General features: G+C 43.5%; 1 protein-coding gene across 16 annotated transcripts in view; it reads left to right on the top strand.

The window, feature by feature from the left end:
• Positions 1-19,324, top strand: part of UBAP2 (ubiquitin associated protein 2) — a 129,601-nt gene that overhangs the window by 49,626 nt on the left and 60,651 nt on the right. For 12 of the 16 annotated variants that reach the window (XM_077463123.1, XM_077463131.1, XM_077463125.1 and 9 more), the window contains exons 2-8: positions 1,763-1,892; positions 5,512-5,589; positions 12,094-12,204; positions 13,436-13,586; positions 13,672-13,749; positions 16,932-16,989; positions 17,083-17,186. In XM_077463123.1, coding sequence (XP_077319249.1) covers positions 1,800-1,892; positions 5,512-5,589; positions 12,094-12,204; positions 13,436-13,586; positions 13,672-13,749; positions 16,932-16,989; positions 17,083-17,186 — 673 coding nt within the window. In that variant the 5' untranslated portion in view covers positions 1,763-1,799. The remainder of the gene's footprint in view (positions 1-1,762; positions 1,893-5,511; positions 5,590-12,093; positions 12,205-13,435; positions 13,587-13,671; positions 13,750-16,931; positions 16,990-17,082; positions 17,187-19,324) is intronic. The other 4 variants (XM_077463128.1, XM_077463127.1, XM_077463134.1 and 1 more) reach the window with 2 other exon arrangements.

Raw genomic sequence — 19,324 nt, 5'->3', positions numbered from 1 at the left:
ACCGTGCAGGTCAGGGGAAAAAAAATCACCCCTCGGTTTACTAGCACTTTAAGAACTAACCTATACAACCTATCTTGTTTTTGTTTTTTTAACCCTGTTTTTTAAGGAAGAGATTTTATCCTTTCTAACTTTATGCGAAACATAGAAAAAATACATTTTGGAGATGCATAACGATCTCTTTGATTCTCTGTGCGTCTCTCTGTCGAGAGACGTCGCTTCCGCCCTCCTATAGTATGGAGACGGGTGGGGGTCATCTTCCCCTCACTCGTCTCCATACGCAGGACTTGACAGGTCCCGATCGCCTCCGCCGCTACCGACGGCTCCGGTAAGCGGCGGTGATCTTGCGGCGAATCCGCCACGGAGACCACAATTATCGTAAACATGACCACCTCCGGTAAAGATGGATATCTTGGTTGTGGCAGCAGCTGCTGCCGTTACCGCGATATATCCCTCTTCAAAGTGCTGACATATATGTGCAGGAGGTGGTCGGCAAGTGGTTAAAGATATAGTTTTCTATTTAAAGCGGTTCTTCACCCTAAAGGGGAAGTTCCGCTAGTATTATCCCCCCCCCCCCTCCGGTGCCACAATCGGCACCTTTCGGGGGGGGGGAGGAGGGTGCAGTTACCTGGATAATCCAGGTAACTGCACCCACTTCCGGCCAGACCGCCGCAGACCCCCGCATCGCTCCGCCGCCCCCCCCCCCCCGTTGTGTTCTGGGAAACACACAGTTCCCAGAGACACAGCGGGGAACCAGCGCAGCGCGACTCGCGCATGCGCAGTAGGGAACCGGGCAGTGAAGCCCTCATGCTTCACTTCCCGATTCCCTGACAGAGGATGGCGGCGGTGGCTGCAGCAAGACGAGCGATCACTCGTCATCTGTCGCCGACATCGCTGGAACCTGGGACAGGTAAGTGTGATATTATTAAAAGTCAGCAGCTGCAATATTAGTAGCTGCTGTCTTTTAATTTTTTTTTTTTTAGGTGCAGCTCTTTAAGTGCTCAGGTTCAGTGCTCTTTAAGATGCATTAATAGTTTAGTTCAGCATGAAATGGAGCTTATGATTATGTAGCATGAGGCTGTATATTCTGCAATATTTACATTTTTGATAAACGCATTCCGTGAATCCAAGCTGAGATAACATGAACTTCATTGATGCATTCACACAATGTCACAGTAATCGTGAGATAAAACAAGTTCAGGAATATTCCTTTATCCCATTGTTTTGCAAACTGTATGATTTAATCAATTCCTTTATCGCTGTTTTACTAAGCTGGCAGCTTATTCTAAATGGGAAACCTTAATTTTGTTTGCAAATATTAAAGATTCTAACTACCATAAGTCCTTGCATTTAAAGAGCAACTGTCATTTCACATCCACTCACCTGCTGCCGCCACGTCCCGCTTCTTGTGTCCCTGCCGCATCACCAGCCGTCTCATTAAAGTGAATGGGACTGTTGTTGAGTCGACAGCGGGTCAGAGGAGGACAGAGATAACAGTTGCTCTTTAAAAAAAATGTTTATTTAAATTGAGCCTTTTTACTAGGGAATCGTGATTTAATTCGACTTGATTTAAATCAAATCCACCCCACTCCAAACATACAGGTTTTCTTTTTTGTGGTTTTTTTTGTTTTTATATACTTTTTTAAAATTGTTATATTTTGGAATATATTTTAATACTTTAGTAAAGATTATTTTATTAGTAAGCTGCCTGTCTTAAAATCCATTAATGTGCTAACAGCCTTGTGTGTTGTTTTTTGTTTTGCAGATTTTCTATTTTGTACATTGTTTTGTATATACTGTATATGATGACTTCGGTGGGAAATGAACGTACCCGGGGCACTCGGGAAAAAACACAGATTTCAACTCCACAGACACAACCACAGAAACAGGTACAGGTAGGTCTTCCCAGCTGGATCCTGGATTCCAGTCTTGCTTTCTATTCAGGATCAATGCACACGTGGTGTTCTTGTTGAATGGTGAAAACCCCTTTTGTGGTCTCTTCCCACCAGCCTCCGATTTCGGGTTGATTCCGCTGTGTAGTTTGAGACTGTGTAACACTTGACGTCTTAGCAGCAAATTGATTTTCATTGCATTGTAAATGAGGTGATTGTCACCCTGGGGGTCATATCCTGCTACTGAAACTCATGTGTATCGAAGAACAACAGAGTTTAATCTTCCATAGAGATCAGCGAGCGGTCAGGAGCTTCTGCCCTATATTGGAACTGTGCCGTCACACGAATGTTCCTGCTCAATTGAGGGAGGAAAAAAATGGTGTAAAAATTTTCTTGGTGAGGGATAGAAGCGATTTGGAATAGGTTTTCCAATTTTCTATCCCTTTCCACCGAAAAAGGTGAAAAGGGTGTCCCAAATAGACTAATAGTTTAATAGAGCTAGGTTTTTAATTTTTTGCACTATAAACTAAAAAAGACCAATTGTGAAAAAAAAAAAAAAAGTTTTTTACTTTCTACTAAATTCCAGTAAAAATAATTTTTTACTTTCTACTATAAAACATACCCAATAAAAAAAACAAGGTTAAAAAAAAATTTCTTCAAAAATTTTAGGCTTGTGGTGGAAAATATAAAACTTCTCCTATAAGCAAATAATTCCATGCGCTAATAAGCCCAATCCATGCCGGGAAAGCGCACTTGTTTATCTCCAAGTAACACAGACGCTGTTGTCGCGTTGAGCTTAACAAAATCCTCTCTACCATGGTATGCTGCTTTTATTTATACTGTAAACATGAAAAACAAAGGAGGGTGGTGGCTTCAAAATCGGCCAATCGGACACTTGTATTCTTTCAAAAGAACCAATCACACACACACGTGTATATTCAAATAGAATTCCAGTAGTGTTGTGTGCAGAGACATGCGGCAAGCTTTTTGAGAGACACACGGTGTCTCGCAATTTGAGCACTAACATAACACTGAACACCATTGTGTGCACATTCCCGCTGCTACCAATGACGCGAGCCATACTCTTATCATGCTCAGTGGGCCATGATTTTTGTATGGTTATGCTAGTGTTCCCATGTACGCAGATCTGATTGCTTAGAGTGTTAATGCAGTCGCCATGAGGGGGCCAGTCTCTTAGTGAGGCATGAACGAACATCCCTAAAAGAGCAAACAGATCTGCCATGTCCACGGGAAGGTTTCCACAGCCAATGGTCTTCCACCAACATCTGTATGTGCGAACACGCTGGCATTAGTGTATTACAGAAAAACTGACACTGGGGGACATCTGACAACATACATTTAATAAAAATTTCCACAGCAGGCTTTATATTTTTGGTAAAAAAAAATCCCAATAAGCGTATATTAGTTTACGTGAGTGTTAGTGTCCACAAACTATGGGATATAGTTGTGAAGTTTTTATTCATTTTTTTTATTTATACTAGTAATGGTGGCGATCAGCGACTTATGCCTGGACTGCGATATTGCAGGGGAGAGTCTGACACTGACACTTTGCAGGAACTAGTGACACTAATACAGTGATCAGTGAGAAAAACATGTACCGTCACTGTACTAATGACACTGGCTGGGAAGGGATTAAACATCTAGGGTGATCAAAGGGTTAACACTGTGCCTAGCCAGTGTTTTTGTGTGCTGAGTTAGGTGCTTTTACTAAGGCAAGAGATGTATTTTATTGAAAATCCATGCGCCCCCCCCCATGTCAGAACTGGGATCTGCCTTTTTTTTTTTTTTTTACATAAGCAGATCTCAGTTCTGTGTGTATTACCGATGATCAGTGGGTGCCAGCAGACCTCCAGTGCCAGTCACCCGCAGATGGGCTTTTTGTGTGACGAATCACAGCAGAAGTGGTGTGTACATGTCTCCTGCGGGCGCAAGTGCGGAGTCGTGGTGTATATGTACGTGATTCTGCACAGGAGAGCCGTCCTGTACCAACAAAACTGCTCTGGGGCGGACGGCAATTGGTTAAAGGTTTATTTCACCTTTTTCTGAAAAAAAATATTAAATGGTGAACCAACATTGTATACCCTGCCCACTTCCCTTGGTTCCACTGTACTTGCTCCTGTGGCTGCTGAGCTGTCGCTGCCCATGCTGCTGGTGTAGCAATCCAGGGATTTGAAGTCCCTACGTTTGTCCCTCTTCTCTCTGCAGGCTTTCCAAGATGGAGCAAAGCGATGCTCTGTGCCGGAGCTGACCCATCAGAATCGCTGTGATTTTTCCGTATCACAGAGAAAATTGGGGATTTCAAATTCCCCAGATTGTTACGTGGGCTAAGTGGACACGGACAACGGGGACAGAGGTTAGGGGCGAGGGTGTTGTGTCCACTTTTTATTTTGGAAAGGGGTAAGCTTAAACTTTAAACTAGTTAACAATCGCCCTATTGTAGTTTTACTGCTACAGGGCAGCTGCTGTGAATAGACTGGACCAAGTTCTGCCTGTGTACAAAATGCAGAGCCGTCCTGTCAGCAGGAATGTGCTGGATTTTGTTTACCTGAAAAGCAGGGAATAAAATCCAGCACATCCCTTGGTGAAAGCCGCATACTGTAACACGCGCACACGTTTAACCCTTTGACCATCAGTACAGTGACTTAGCGCTGATCACTGTATTAGTGTCACTGGTTCCCACAAAGTGTCACTTAGGGGTACAGCTGTACACGGTAGCCAATCAGCTTCTAACTTTAGCTTGTTCATTTTAAGTTTTGGCAATAACACTCGTACGGTGATTGGTTTTCATGCAGAAGTGCACCAAATTTTGCATTTTCCCACTTTAGTAAATAAACCCCTTAATGTCAGATTGCCGCAACATCGCAGTCCAGCTTTGTCGCCATTGCAGCCATTACTAGTATAAAAAAAAATTAACGTTTTGCGCAAACCAATCAATATACGCTTATTTGGATTTTTTTTTTACCAAAAAAAGTAGCAGAATACTTATCAGACTAAATTCATGAATAAATTGGATTTTTTTTTTTTCTGTATTGGATATGTTTTAAAGCAGAATGTAAAACATTTTTTTTTTTTTTTTTACTTTGAAATTGACAGTCGTCATTTGTTTATAGTGCAAAAAACCCAGAGATGATCAAATACCACCAAAAGCTCTATTTGAATGACCATGCAGTTGTCTGTTAAAGTAATGCAGTGCCGTATAGCAAAAAATGGCCTGGTCACGAAGGGGGGTGAATGTTCCGGAAGGTCAAATGGTTAAAGTAGAACTCTGGGGCCGAATGCGCTGCTCCTCTTTCTCGCACAAATCGTGAGTTCTTAATGAACTTTATACTACTACCAGGTTAGTTGCTAATAAAGCATTGAAGGCAGAGAAAGCCAGGGAACTAGCATTTTCTGTTGGCAGTCTGCGGTGACCAACGTTATTTTTCTCTCATAACAGATTTTACTTTCCTGTAGAATTTTTTATTTATTTTTTTATGTTCCTTTTTGGTGGTTTTAACCATTTTAAAAACTGCATGAACCTATTACTGTTTAGTCATTCCCAAGCTTAAAATGGTGCAAATGGTGCACAGAGTTTACAGTCTTAATTGTGTTTTATTTGTAGGCAACAGCTGAGCAGATCCGCCTCGCACAGATGATCTACGATAAAAATGATGCAGATTTTGAAGATAAAGTGAAACAGGTGAGTTGAGGGTAAAGCCTGGTACACACTACAGTTTTTTGGGTTTCTCAAAAAAAAAAGCTTACAGCTGAGAGTGCTGATCGGGGATGTCGGTCTGTTTTCCAGAATGCTCGTCTGACACAAGCCAACCGAATAGCTGGCTTCTGTCGGACAGACTGACATACATACGGGCAGAATGTCAGACGGTATGTTTTATACCAACAAATATCTCCCGACATTCTGCCCGTGTGTATGGGGATTAAGACAGGCCATACATGGTGCAAATTGTTTGCAGGAAAGAAATTCGCACAATTTCTCCCCATGGGCACAGACAGTGCTGACAGGGGAATCCCTCCTGCCGAGCAATTGTCTGCTCCCGGTGGGAGGGCTGGGGAAGCAGTCCCCGCTGGGAGAAGACAGGGATTATCACTAGTGGCTATAGTAGCCGCTTGCGATAATCGGAAGCAAATCTGACAGGCTGGTTGTACCCAAACTGATCAATCAACTTGGTACATTCAGCCCGCCCATTAATGGTTCAAATCTCAGCCGCCTCCTGCTAAACCACCCAAGATTTGAACTGCCTGTGGCTGGCCTAAGGGCTTGTTCACACTTAACTAAATTCCTAACTCTAAACAAATATAGCGTTAATGCACTTTAGTATGGGTGTTAGACTGGCGTTTTTACAAGCGTTAATGACGAGTTAGCACTCTTTAACCACTTTTACCACAAGTTAAAATCCCCAAATAAATATATTTTAGAGAGAGGTAGATAGAGAGATAATGTATAGAGAGAGAGAGATGTATATTTTAAGCAAAGGAGAGAATAACATGGCGGTCATTGCAATATTTTCTGTCACACCGTATTTTCGCAGCGGTCTTCAAACACAATTTTTTATTTTATTGGGGGGTGGGGGCAATTTTTTAGTTTTTTTTCATTAAAAAATAAGAAAACTGTAAAGTTAACCTATTTTTTTTTTTTTTTTGTATAATGTGAAAGACGTTACACCGAGTAAATAGATACCTAACTTGTTACGCCTTAAAATTGCATGCACTTGTGGAATGGTGACAAACTGCAGCACTTAAAAATCTCTATAGGTGCCGTTCCACCTGTTAATTGTTCAGCGTTACGGAGGTCTATTGCTAGAATTATTGCTTTCACTCTCATAACGGGAAAGACTCACTTGTGTTGATTGAACACAGTTTACATTTGCGGGTGCGACTAACCTATGCATTTTTTTTTTTGGTGCGTGGGAACGGAGGCGCTGTGTTTTTTTTTTTTTTTTTTCCAATTTATTTATTTTTATTGAACACTGTCCCTTTTTAAAAAAAAAAAAAAAAAAAAAGCTTTTCACTTTTATTGCTGTCACAAATGTGACACTAATAGGCAGGGAAAGGTACTCTTTATGGAGGGATCGGGGGTCTAAAAGATCCCAAATCCTGCCTTTGCATTTCAAAGTATTCAAAACGCCAAAAGTGATGTTTTGGAATACTGTAATTTTTTTTTTTAATCTCCACCATTGGCCCAAGTAAACCGGAAGAGATGTTGGGACATCGCTTCCATGTTTTTACATTGGAGACCCCATCAAAGCCATTTCCGGCTTCGTTCAGGATTCCAAACAGCTAGCGGATGTGACAGATGGTCGCTCCTGTCTCCCGGTGGGATGGGAGACTGGGGAAGAGCAGCGGAAGGCGGCAGGAGGGAATGTCCCCTCCCACTCCTTTTATAATGACCGTTGGCCTCATCGGTTGTTATCATGAGATAGCCGACCACTAGATCTAAGGCTGGATTCTCACCTATGCATTTTTAGTGCATTTTGCAGATTTGCACTGCTGTCCATTTAACATGGTTTCCTACGGAACACGTTCTGTAGAGCAAACCTGCAAAAAGCACTAAAAATCGATAGGTGTGAATCCAGCCTAAAAAATGGTACAGGGTTGATGCCTGCAACAGGTACGTGATTTTGCGTGAAGTGGTTAAACGCCCTAAATGCGTCTGAACGTTTCATTTATTCTCCCTCTCCTTTAGGCTCCATTCACATCTATGCATGTTGCTTTTGAGCATTTTTGCAGTGCTTGTTACATTTTTGAACATGCAATTTTGACGCGTTTTGCGGGTTTTTTTACACTGTGGTTGCTTAGCAACCAGATAGATATATACAGTGTGGAAAAAAAGAAAAAAAACAAAGCGGTACTTGCATTTTTGATGCAGGTCCATTGACTTCTGTTACATGCAAAACGCTGCATTTTGCATGAAAAAAAGTCCCCGTCCCTTTCCAAAAACGCAGAGGCACAAAAATGCATTGATGTGAACATGTTCCATAGGAACCCATGTTAAAAAATTTCCTTGCATTTCTGCAAAATGCATCAAAAAAATGCGCTAGTGTGAATCAAGCCTAAGAGGAAATGATTTCTAACTGTTTGCCCAGACCAGTTCACATATTTCAATCCATGCTTCATGATTTCTGTATGCAGCACAGTAGTGTGGGGTGCTGGGATCGTATATAATTCTGGCCGGCTTTCTACCTCCTGGATTAACGGACACATTGATGTCGGCCATCTTTAACCACTTGCAGACCGGACCATTTTGCTGGTCAAAGACCAGACCACTTTTTGCGATTCGGCACTGCGTCGCTTTAACTGACAATTGCGCGGTCGTGCGACGTGGCTCCCAAACAAAATTGATGTCCTTTTTCTCCCACAAATAGAGCTTTCTTTTGGTGGTATTTGATCACCCCTGCGGTTTTTATTTTTTGCGCTATAAACAAAAATAGAGCGACAATTTTGAAAAAAAACGCATTATTTTTTACTTTTTGTTATAATAAATATCCCCCAAAAATATATAAAAAAACATTTTTTTCCCTCAGTTTAGGCCGATACGTATTCTTCTACATATTTTTGGTAAAAAAAATTGCAATAAGCGATTATTGATTGGTTTGCGCAAAAGTTATAGCGTTTACAAAATAGGGATAGTTTTATAGCATTTTTATTAATAATTTTTTTTTTTTTTTTTTTTTTTTTTTTACTAGTAATGGCGGCGATCAGCGATTTTTATTGTGACTGCGACATTGTGGGGGACCCATCAGACATTTTTGACACATTTTTGGGACCATTGTCATTTATACAGTAATCACTGCTATATAAATGCAGTGATTCCTGTGTAAATGACACTGGCAGGGAAGGGGTTAACCAGGGGGTGGCAGTGTAGGGGTTAAGTGTTCCTAGGGGTGTGTTACTAACTGTGGGGGGGTTTGGCTTTCACATGGAGCAGAGATCAGCGTCACTAGTTGCTAGGCAGAATGGAGAAATGCTGTTTACACGGCATTTCCTCCATTCGGCCGCTCCGTGAGACGATCGCGGGGATGCCCACGGCGATCGAGTCCGTGGGTCCCGCGACCGGACTCACGGGGTCCCGATCAGCGCGGGCGGCGCGCTCCCGATGGCAGGGTGGCATTGAATATTGGACGTACCTGTACGCCAATATGCTTGCCCGTGCCATTCTGTCGACGTACATCGTCGTGCGCTGGTCGGGAAGTGGTTAAGCAGCACAAACAGGAAGAGCATAGAAGGAAGTGACTACAGGACACTAAATGCTTTCCTCTATCATTACCAGGCACCGACATTATATTTCTCCTGCTTAATTAATTTTTTTTTTTAAACTAATTTCTAACTAAATGCCTGCTAGTGTGTTGTAACATTACCATAGACTTGAATGGGAGGTGTTGAAAGGTTTCAAATGCCTCCAGACTCGACATTAGGCTTCAGCTTTGAAGCAAACAAATGCAACGCTAACACTTCATGATTTGATAATGTGAAAAGCACTGTGTGATTGTATCATTTGCATGCAAAAGCCTGCCTTCAATGTAAGTGTGAACTTTAGACAAAGAATTTCTCTCTGTTGGACTCGCACACGAGTCATGCTCATTGTCTTATGCTGGTTGGCAGTCCTGTGTTAGTTTAGGAATGTGAAAACAGCTGGATTATTGCACATGTACACAGTGCATTTACCAAAGTGCTGGCTGCAGAGGGGCTAGGTGTACTTTAAAGTGGAAGTAAACTCTTACTTTTATGATATATTTACTGAACATGCAGCCAGTGACGTCACCAGCACATGCAGGGCCGCTGATAGGGCAGTACAACCAGCCCTGTTGTACCGGGCCCGGCCAGCAGGGGGGGCCCGAGCAGCTTTTAACTTCTAGCTAAAAAAAAACAAAAAAAAAAAAAAAAAAAACGAAATAACTATATTAACCTGCACCCACTTGATTACTAACATATATAAGGAATATATATTCATTTCCTGGGCCCCATCAGGTTACCAGAGGGGCCCAGGAGGTGAAAGCAGAAGAGGGACTTTTTTTCTATTTTCGGGTGCAGGGATACAATGCTGTGCCGCATGCTGTTCTCAGTATACCTGCACAAACTAAAGTTCTTCCTGCTCACTGTATGCCTCTCCGGCGGATGGATATTACTGTTATACGGCTCCCTTCATCCAGTAAGTGCTGCAGCTTGAGGGACTTATCACTGGGACGGCTGAGACAGACAGAGCAGCAGGAGTAATCTGGACAATGGCAGTGGTGCACAGGCAAGCAGTCCCCTGCACACACACACACACACTGACAGGTCACACTATTGTAGCATGTGCAGTCCCTAGACTCTGTGTGCTCATGGTTATTATCATTATGATGATCAGGGCACAGTAGGTGCTGTATGGCTCTGTCAGTGTAACATGACTGTGTGGTGCTGACTTTCCTGATATATGGCTGTACTGTGTGTTACAGACTATAACTCAGCACAGCCATAACAAAGTCAGCATCACACAGTCATGTTACACTGACAGAGCCACACAGCACCTGCTGTGCTCTGATCATCATAATGATAATGACCATGAGCACATAGTGAGATGCTACTTTTACACATGTGATGGGGGAAGGGACAGTAAAAATACATAGCCAAGCTGCATTTTTACCACCCCCAAACCACTCTCCTTTCATAACCTTTCACCCAAGCTTTGCAATTAGGTCCTTTTTCATGCAGACCTGATTGAAAGCTCCGTATGAAGACACAAACTGAATGGGCACAGATGTCAAAACACTGACATCTCTCCCATTCAGATGCAGTTATGATTGGTGGGGCGCTGTAAATGTTAAATGTTCCAGCTCCTGCCACCTGCCCTGACAGCGTGGAGGCAGGGGTGGGGTTATGGGCGGAGCCAGGATGGGTTGTGGGCGGGGTCAATGGGGCCCCGTCAGGTAGGCTGTATGGGGCCCCATGATTTCTAACAGCGGCCCTGAGCACATGCATTGTGACAGAACAGCCTGTGCACGGGCTACGCCAGTCACACAGCCAGAGTGCGCCAACCCGGAAGACTGGGTGAAGATGGAAGTGCCTGCAGCGGTGACAGCCTGGTGCTGGAAGGCTTCAGGTAATTGCAATGCATACTGGCGCATGCTCTCTGAAAGAACAGCCACCTGGGCCATTCCTTCAGAGCCCTGTTCCGTGAACTGTGGCTTCTGCGTGCAGGAGTGACGTCATCGCTGTTCCAGCCAATCACACAGCCCGGAGTCCATGAACCCGGAAGGACGACAGGTGAAGATGGAATCGCCTGCAGCTCTGACATCTCGGTGCTAGAAAGGCTTTTTTTTGATGCAAGTTTAACTTGATGTGCTAGCACACTATGACGTTACCTTGCAGGGTACAAAAAAAAAACGTCCAGCAGTTTACTGCTGCTTTAATGCTAATGTGCAGCTTTAAAGCTGCATTTAACTTCACTAAATTTTTTATTTATTTTTTATTATTCCCCCAGGAGATTTATGCCATAATGTTCTAGTATGCTCCACATATTAGCACATTATGGCATACTTTTACCTGTTAAACTAGCCACCCAGCACTGCACTGTCGCCTCTCCAGCTGGTCCCAGGTGCTTCCATCTTCACCTAGTCTTCCTTACAGATTTGTTATCTGGTCACTTGAATGGATGGGCTGCAATGATGTCACTCCCACTTATGCACATGGGAGTCACTTCATCATGGCACAGAGCAGGTGCTGTAAATGGTCAGAGGTGTGCATGCGCAGCTCAGATTACATCACTGCTGATAGGCCATGCAAGGCATCTATGACAGAAGAGACCACTAAGGGTCTCTTCTGTTATAAAAACCCTGCTTGTCTGTCTTTTTTATTTTTTTTATTTATGATTTTAATACCACTTTAATAGTATTTTATGATTAAATGTAATAGGAGGCCAAAAATGCTTACTTTTTGTGGAAAAGTGCCAATCCAGACTCCTTCCAGTACTGCGCACAAGATCAAAGGCCTAAGCATTTTGGACATGCGATCTTTTCTGAAGGGAAGAATCGGCATTTAGTTTGTTCTTTTTCTCGTTTTACCAAGGGGTCATGCAAATAAAGGGCTAAGCCAGTACAGGAGGGATCTTGAAGCAGCCTTTTTCTCTTAGTGGTAGTTAATACTCCTCCATTGCACTTGGTTACAGTTACAATGTTCAACCAAATGGTTTCTTTTTGTCTGTTTTCAGCTAATGGAAGTGACAGGAAAGAACCAGGATGAGTGTCTTGTGGCGCTCCACGATTGCAACGGAGATGTAAACAGAGCCATCAATATACTGCTGGAAGGAAACTCTGACACGGTGAGGATTCCATTTTTTTCTCCCATAGCTTACTGAGTGAAATGCAAAGGATATTCAGTGTATATGAGTTGTGCTGCTGTATGTGTATTGCAAGCATAACATCTGCCAGTAGCTGTATATTGATAGCTGATTATTGCAAGATCCTATATGCTTACACACACATAACAGATTTAGTGGGTAGGCCTTCTGATTAGTGGTGGTAAACTAAGACATCTCAGCCATTACCATCCTTCCCAGCGGGGGGATATTCTTGGTGAGGACGACTGAGTTACAGGAGAAGTTAAAGGAGTTGTAAAGGCAGATTTTTTTTATCTTAATGCATTCTTTGCATTAAGATAAAAAAAAACACCTGTGTGTAGCAGCTCCCCCCCTAATTATCTGAGCCCCTTCTCTCTCCAGTGATGTCTGTGATCCCCTCAGCCATCCAGGCCACTCCTCCTGACTGGGCGAGACAGAGTAGCGGCGCTATTGGCTCCTGCGGCTGTCAATCAATGTCAACCAATCGGAGAGAGGGGGCGAGGCTAGGTCGGGGCTCCTTGTCTGGATGGATATACAGAGCTCTGACACTGCTTAGGTGCCCCATTTAGCAAGCTGCTGGCTGAGGGGCACACACAGGAAGGAGGGGCCAGGAGCAGCAATGAGGGACCCGAGAAACCGAGGATCCAGGCTGCTCTGCAAAACCAACTGCACAGAGAAGGTAGGTATAATTTTTTGGGGGTGGGGGGGAATCGTTTTTCTTTGCTCCTGTTATAACATTTTGTAAATAAGTAATTTTTCTCCTTCACTGATGTGTGCTTATGAGTCTGCACTGATGTGCACTGACCATCAGTGTAGATGTCCCCTGTATGGATTGCTGCTCACCGGTTCTCTTCTCACACGCTGTCAGTGTGGGGAGAGGACTGACGATAACTGGCAAATCCTGTTGGACACAGCTTATCATATGGTAAAAAGCCACTGTGATTGGCTCTTTACCCCCCTTCTGTGATCTGACATAGCTGATCATAGATCCCCGCCGATGCACGCAGCAGGAGGCATGAGGGAAGCGTGATCACTGGAGGATGCCAATAGATGCCTTCCCAGAAATGTATGAGCGTGATGTAGCCGTCCTACAGCTGTAGCACGGGCGAAAAAAGGTTAAAGAATATTGTAGAATGAGATTGTATTATTTATGGCCAATTAGGGGGTGGCAGTGACCTTTTATTTGATCTGAATAGATTTTTATTTACTGCAGACTTCCTGGGAGACTGTTGGGGGCAAAAAGAAAATCGGCAAAGAAGGTTCAGAAAACAAAGAAAACAGAGAGAAGAGAGGAGACAGAGAAGTGAGCCGTGGTAGAGGAACATCCAACAGACGAGGCCGAGGAGGAAGTCGGGGAAGAGAGTGTATGCTGTTTGCTTTTTGTTTTTTTTGCATTGAACCCTACAAAACATTTGCTGGGATATCCATTAATGGCATTCTTTTATCCAGTTAGAGTAGAAGAAAATGGAGTGGACAGTGGTCCTGGGGACAGACCTTCTGATCGTGGTAGACGCGGACGTGGAAGAGGTACAAAGCTTACAGGATAAGTTCACCTTACCTAAAATGTTAGGTTACACCCATATTCAGGGTGTAACATGTTACAAACTGCTGACTCCCGCACCTCCTCAATCTGACAGGTAGCCGGGGATCTTCTGTAATAATCATAGAAAACACCTTTTGTATTCTTTCTCTAACGAATAATTGCAGGTGGTTACCAGCCAAGTACAGAGTGTGTGTGTGTGTGTGTGTGTGTGTGTGTGTGTGTGTGTGTGTGTGTGTGTGTGCGCGCGCGCGCGCACGCACACACCTTAATGGCATCCCAGTCTTAGTCCGTAGGGTTCAGTAATGAGTTGGCCCACCCTTTGCAGCTATAGCATCTTCATCTCCTCTGGGAAGGCCGTCCACAAGGTTTAGGAGTGTGTCTATGGGAATGTTTGACCATTCTTCAAGAAGTGTGTTTTTGTAGTCGGGCACTGATGTTTGACGAGAAGGCCTGTCTCCGCTCAAATTAATCCCAAAGGTGTTTTATCGGGTTGATGTCAGGACTCTGTGCAGGCCATAAAGTTCCTCCACTCCAAACTCGTCTTTATGGACCTTACTTTGTGCACTGGCCCAAATCATTTGAGGGAGGGAGATGCTGTGTTTGTGTGCGCCATTTCTGAGATCTAGACAGCCTTGACTTTTCTCCGCTACAGTTATTCAATGCAGTTTTGGTACCTCTCTGCCCCTGGCTTGTGATTAGACAGTAGAGGAGCAGTAAAATATTGATGAGCCATTTCTTTATCAGTAAGTTCCTTGATCGGGGATATGTGAATGCAGCACAATTGATGTGTTCCTAGTACTGGCCCTCCCTCTGTCTGATTATCGTTGTACCAAAAATGCAGCTACCCGATATCAAGACAGATTCAGTTTCTGAAAACGGCTACGTTTTTATATACATTTAGTAATATTTTAATACATAACTGCATTAGTTAGTATAATCTTTTAACCTCCGGGAGTTCAGTTTTATTCTTTCCTTGTAAAACTGCAAGCATCCTCAATGATTTCATGGGCTGAAAAAACAAACCCAAAGTTTGAGCTAGTTGATGATTTTTCTGAACTTGGACTCTTAAAGCAAAACCACATTGTTTTTGAGTGGTAAACTATTTAAGCCTTTTTTTTTTCTTTTTTTTTTTATTATCCCAAGTTCTTTTTTTAATTTTCTGTTTCAAGTTTTGAGCCATATGGTTTTCATAAAATGATCAATGACCTCAGTCTGAGACTTTATTTTTATTTATTTTTTTCCTTAGATTATTCAGAATTCATTGGTGGGGGTATTTGACCTGCCGTTGACCACCTCCTGACCCACATTTGACCTGCTTCAAGTGGGTTTTGCTTTGCTATTGACTTGTATGGGAATTCAAGAGCTCTTTCAAGCAAACAGAAAGTTCTGTATTTGCACTTGAATGCAATACGTTATTTTGTATTTGGGTTTCTGGGTTGAAGTACAGCCAGAGCTAGTTTGGCTGTACTTCTGTGGATCACAGGAGTGCAGTTCGTTCTGCACACTTGTGACCAGTTTTCAGCAGTAGGTTTGACGTCACGGAGCCGGTCCAGGCTGGGGCAAGATGGTGACAATATGGTCAGAATCCACATACATGCCTGGACCACTAACCAGCTCAGCTTCTCAGCAAGCCACTGAGAGCCTAAGCCAACCACTCCCGCCCCCTCCACAGCTCAGCGCTCCAGTGAGCACAGGGGGTAAAAGCAGAGTGCCGGTGACAGAAAGTCCCCAGCTCTCTGCTCCATGGAGCTCTGAGAACTGAGCGATCAGCACCCTTTGATCGCTCGGTTCTCAGTCTTAGAGCCGGCGGGGGACAGATGCAGCACCGGACCTTTTATTTTGAAGGGGCTGGCAGCGAAAGTTTAATAAAAAACACTCTACCCATGCTGCTTTGCATTGCCTACTTCTGTAATAGTGTGGCAGGGTGCCATTATAAATAAGCAGCTCTGCAAAAATTTTCAGTTCAAGCGGTGTGATAGTGTGCTAAAACTTCTTTCTGCACCACAAAATTGTCAATGGATCCTAAAATATACATTTTTTATACAGAATTGTGTAACGGAAAATGGCCCACTTTTGTCTTTCTGTAGCTAATGTTTTTCCATATTAAGTCGATATTCACTTCAAGTACGGGAGAGGGTCTAGATGGATGGTGTATCTGTGGGTTAGGAATGTACCATCCTGCCACAGATCCTTCCCATCCCCAGCTTTACCCCTGCTGTATTGATAGGGTGAAACACTTTCTGAACTAAGGTAAGTGGTTGTAATTCGCTAGTGGGATATTTTTGGCTCTGTACACAGAACCCGTTAACGATAGACATATGGGCGTAGCCACTGCTATTTGAGCTGCTGGAATCCTCCTTGCTATAACTGTAAACAAGTATGTTTGGAGTCCCATCTCATTTGATCCTGCGGAACAGTAAAGTACCCTCACTGCTGCACTACTTAAACGGAGAACATGCCTTCATATATAAAGTGCACAGAAGTCCTTAAATGCATACTTTTCTGGATCAGTATTTAATCAAGAGGGTCAGAATGTAACAGCAAGGAGAGATGAAAGGCTTCAGGATTCAGATTTCTGTTAACATAAATGTCTCGCTCTTTGGTAGAGCCTTCAATAATGCCCCATACACATGGTCAGAATTTCGGCCAGCAAAAAGACCGATGAGAGCTTTTCGTCGCAAAATGCGACCGTGTGTATGCTCCATCGGAATTTTGCTGGCTGAATTTCTGCTAGCAAAAGGTTGAGAGCAGGTTCTCAATTTTTCAGACGGAAAAAGCTCTGATTCAACTACGAGACGGAAGCTATTGGCTACTGGCTATTGAACTTCCCTTTTCTAGTCCCGTCGTACATCGCCGCGCTCTTGACGGTCAGAATTTGCTGTGACCGTGTGTATGCAAGGCAGCTTGAGCGAAATCCAGTCGGAATTCCGTCTGGAAAACCATCAGAGCTTTTTCCGACCAAAATTTTGATAGTGCGTACGTGGCATAACATAGCATATCCAAATGATTGCGGTGTGATTCCATTATGGAAGATGCACCTTATCATGGGACAATTTTGCCATTGGAACCACTGAAATATATTTTAAAAAAAAATAATAATAAATTTGTATCTTTTAATTTTTCTTGAAAAAATGTTCATTTTTTGTAAATGTTTTTTCCTTTGTAGGATTTGGGGGCCGTGGACGAGGCAGAGGGGCAGGAAGGTTTTCTGCGCAAGGCATGGGGTACAGTTTTAACACACGCACCTTTTTTATTAGGGCAAAGTAAAAACGTGCAAAAGCAAAAAGTTAAAATTACTGCATGTATTTTGTTTTTAGGACATTCAATCCTGCAGATTACACGGAGCCCAGTGCCAATGATGGGTTTGGAGTAAAATCGGACATGTGGGAGACAGGCCAGACCGACGGTCATGATGGTAGTGGTAAGCTTTTATTATGCTTTACCCCCACCTCTTCCTTCCTCGCTATCTGTGTTTTTTTGTTTTACTACTGTCTAGATTTCCTTACCTTTCCTTCCTGAAACCATTTTAAATTTGTCCCCAGGTGCTGCTTCAAGTTTGAATTTCAGCTTTCACATGGTTGTCTGCTGCTGCGAAGGCAGTCATTAGTTTATTGGTTTCACTTGACCCAGATTTCTTTGTATAAGTCAGTGATGGTGAACCTTGGCAGCCCAGATGTTTTAGAACTAAATTTCTCATGATGCTAAAGTACACTGCAGAGTGCATGAGCATCATGGGAAATGTAGTTCCAAAACATCTGGGGTGCCAGGGTTTGCCATCACTGGTATAAGTTGTCTGGGTAAACCTGTTACTACAGTTAGCCGGTAGAAATGTTATTGAATACTAGGCCGTGCCAGATGCTTATTGGCTGTGTGAGGTCTGCCACGCAGCAGCAGATTGTTTTGTGAGTTCTACTGACCAGCACCATAGAGGGGGTAGTATTTAAGTAATGACTTGTCTGTCCTCTCAGGATCACTAAACTACACCTATCTTGGGTAGACATGTTGATACTGCCAGAATGTGCAGGCTTGAAAAGTGAACCTATGGTTTACCCATGTATGGAAAAATGTGATGTTTGCTTGAATTCCTTTGGGCTGGTGCCTCCCAGCCCATTAAAGCGGAGTTGGATGGTGGATGGGGCGGTGATGGTGGTGTTCAGCTGATTAAGAAATCGTTTCAAATGCTGAAGGCGGGGTTTATAATCACGTGACCGACATGATTTCCTGTCATAGCGATCACATGATCGGAAAGCTCCCACTTTGCAAGAAGCAATAGGGAGCTTTCCGTTAGCCGCCAGTAACTGTGCCGGCTAATCGGTACGCAAGGCCCACCTGCCAAGAGGATGCATATTTGTATACTGTCTGCTCCTAGGGGTTAACAATGGCCCCCTTGAAGTTTACACAGGCCTCCATGAAAGCTCTGGGTACCTGAGGATCTAAGAACTGGTGCTGTCAGGTAGGAGAAAGGGGAAGCAAGTTGCTTGCCCCTCTATACTTTGAACTATCAAGTATTTCCCATTGATCTTATAAGCCAAACAGAGTGGAAGAGCGAAGGAAAAGCAAGCTTGTGCTGCTGGTGGGGCTGCTATCAAGCTATAGGCAAAACTTCTTTTTTTTTTTTTTTTTTTTTGGGATAGAGTAAGGGGGGGGGGGGGGGGGGGTTATAACTAGGGTTGCACTGATACCACTTTTTTAAGACTGAGTACAAGTACCGATACTGTTTTTTTTTTTCCAAGTACTCGCCGGTTACCGATACGGAAAAGAGCACACAGAGGGGGACTGGGGGGGGGGGGACTGGAGGAGCACACAGAGGAGAACCAGAGGATGGGGGGACTGGAGGAGCACACAGGAGGACACAGAGGGAAGCTGGAGGAGGATACAGGGGACACTCGGGAGCGATCAGTGCAGTGATGGGGGAAGTTCTAATCACCTGTGTGGCTTTCAATAAAGCAGCTGAAAGCCACTGAGGGGAAAGGAAGAGAATCGGCTGTCGGCTTCATTGAAAGACACACAGGGAGATTGATTATAACTTCCCCTGCCGCACTCCTGCAAATACTCTGTATTGGTGCAACCCTAGTTATAACCCCTGTCTCCCCTTGCAGAGATATTGTCACTTCCTGTCCCAAAACAGGAAGTGGAAGGAAATCTCTGCAAATTAAGGGAATTCCATGGGGACCCCCAGGTCACCAGACCTAGTGTCCTCATTGCAACCGTTTTCTTTTACTTTCACTTTCAATGATAATGGTAAAAAGGACAAATGGAGAGGATGAATCTTCTTCCTAACAGGGATACAGACAGCCCTAAAACCGACAAAATCCCTCTCCACTCTATTCAAAACAACAACAAAAAAAGTACCTTTTTGTTATAACGTAAACCTGCTGCATTGGCCTGCACAGGCAAAGCACAGATGTGCTTTAAGGCCTTATTCACACTTGTGCAGGTTGCAGTTTGTATGTTGCAGGTGCATTTTTTAATACACATCTTTAAGCCATTGCAGTCTATGGAACAAAAACAAAAAAAAAAAAAACCCCTGGCCCTTTCCATAAAATGCACAGATGTAAA

The sequence above is a fragment of the Lithobates pipiens genome, unplaced genomic scaffold (genome assembly GCF_037356315.1).
Source record: "Lithobates pipiens isolate NorthernLeopardFrog02 unplaced genomic scaffold, aLitPip1_a1.2 Scaffold_3, whole genome shotgun sequence".
NCBI lineage: Eukaryota > Metazoa > Chordata > Amphibia > Anura > Ranidae > Lithobates > Lithobates pipiens.
The sequence above is the reverse complement of the archived record's forward strand: the minus strand, read 5'-3'. Positions and strand labels throughout refer to the sequence as shown.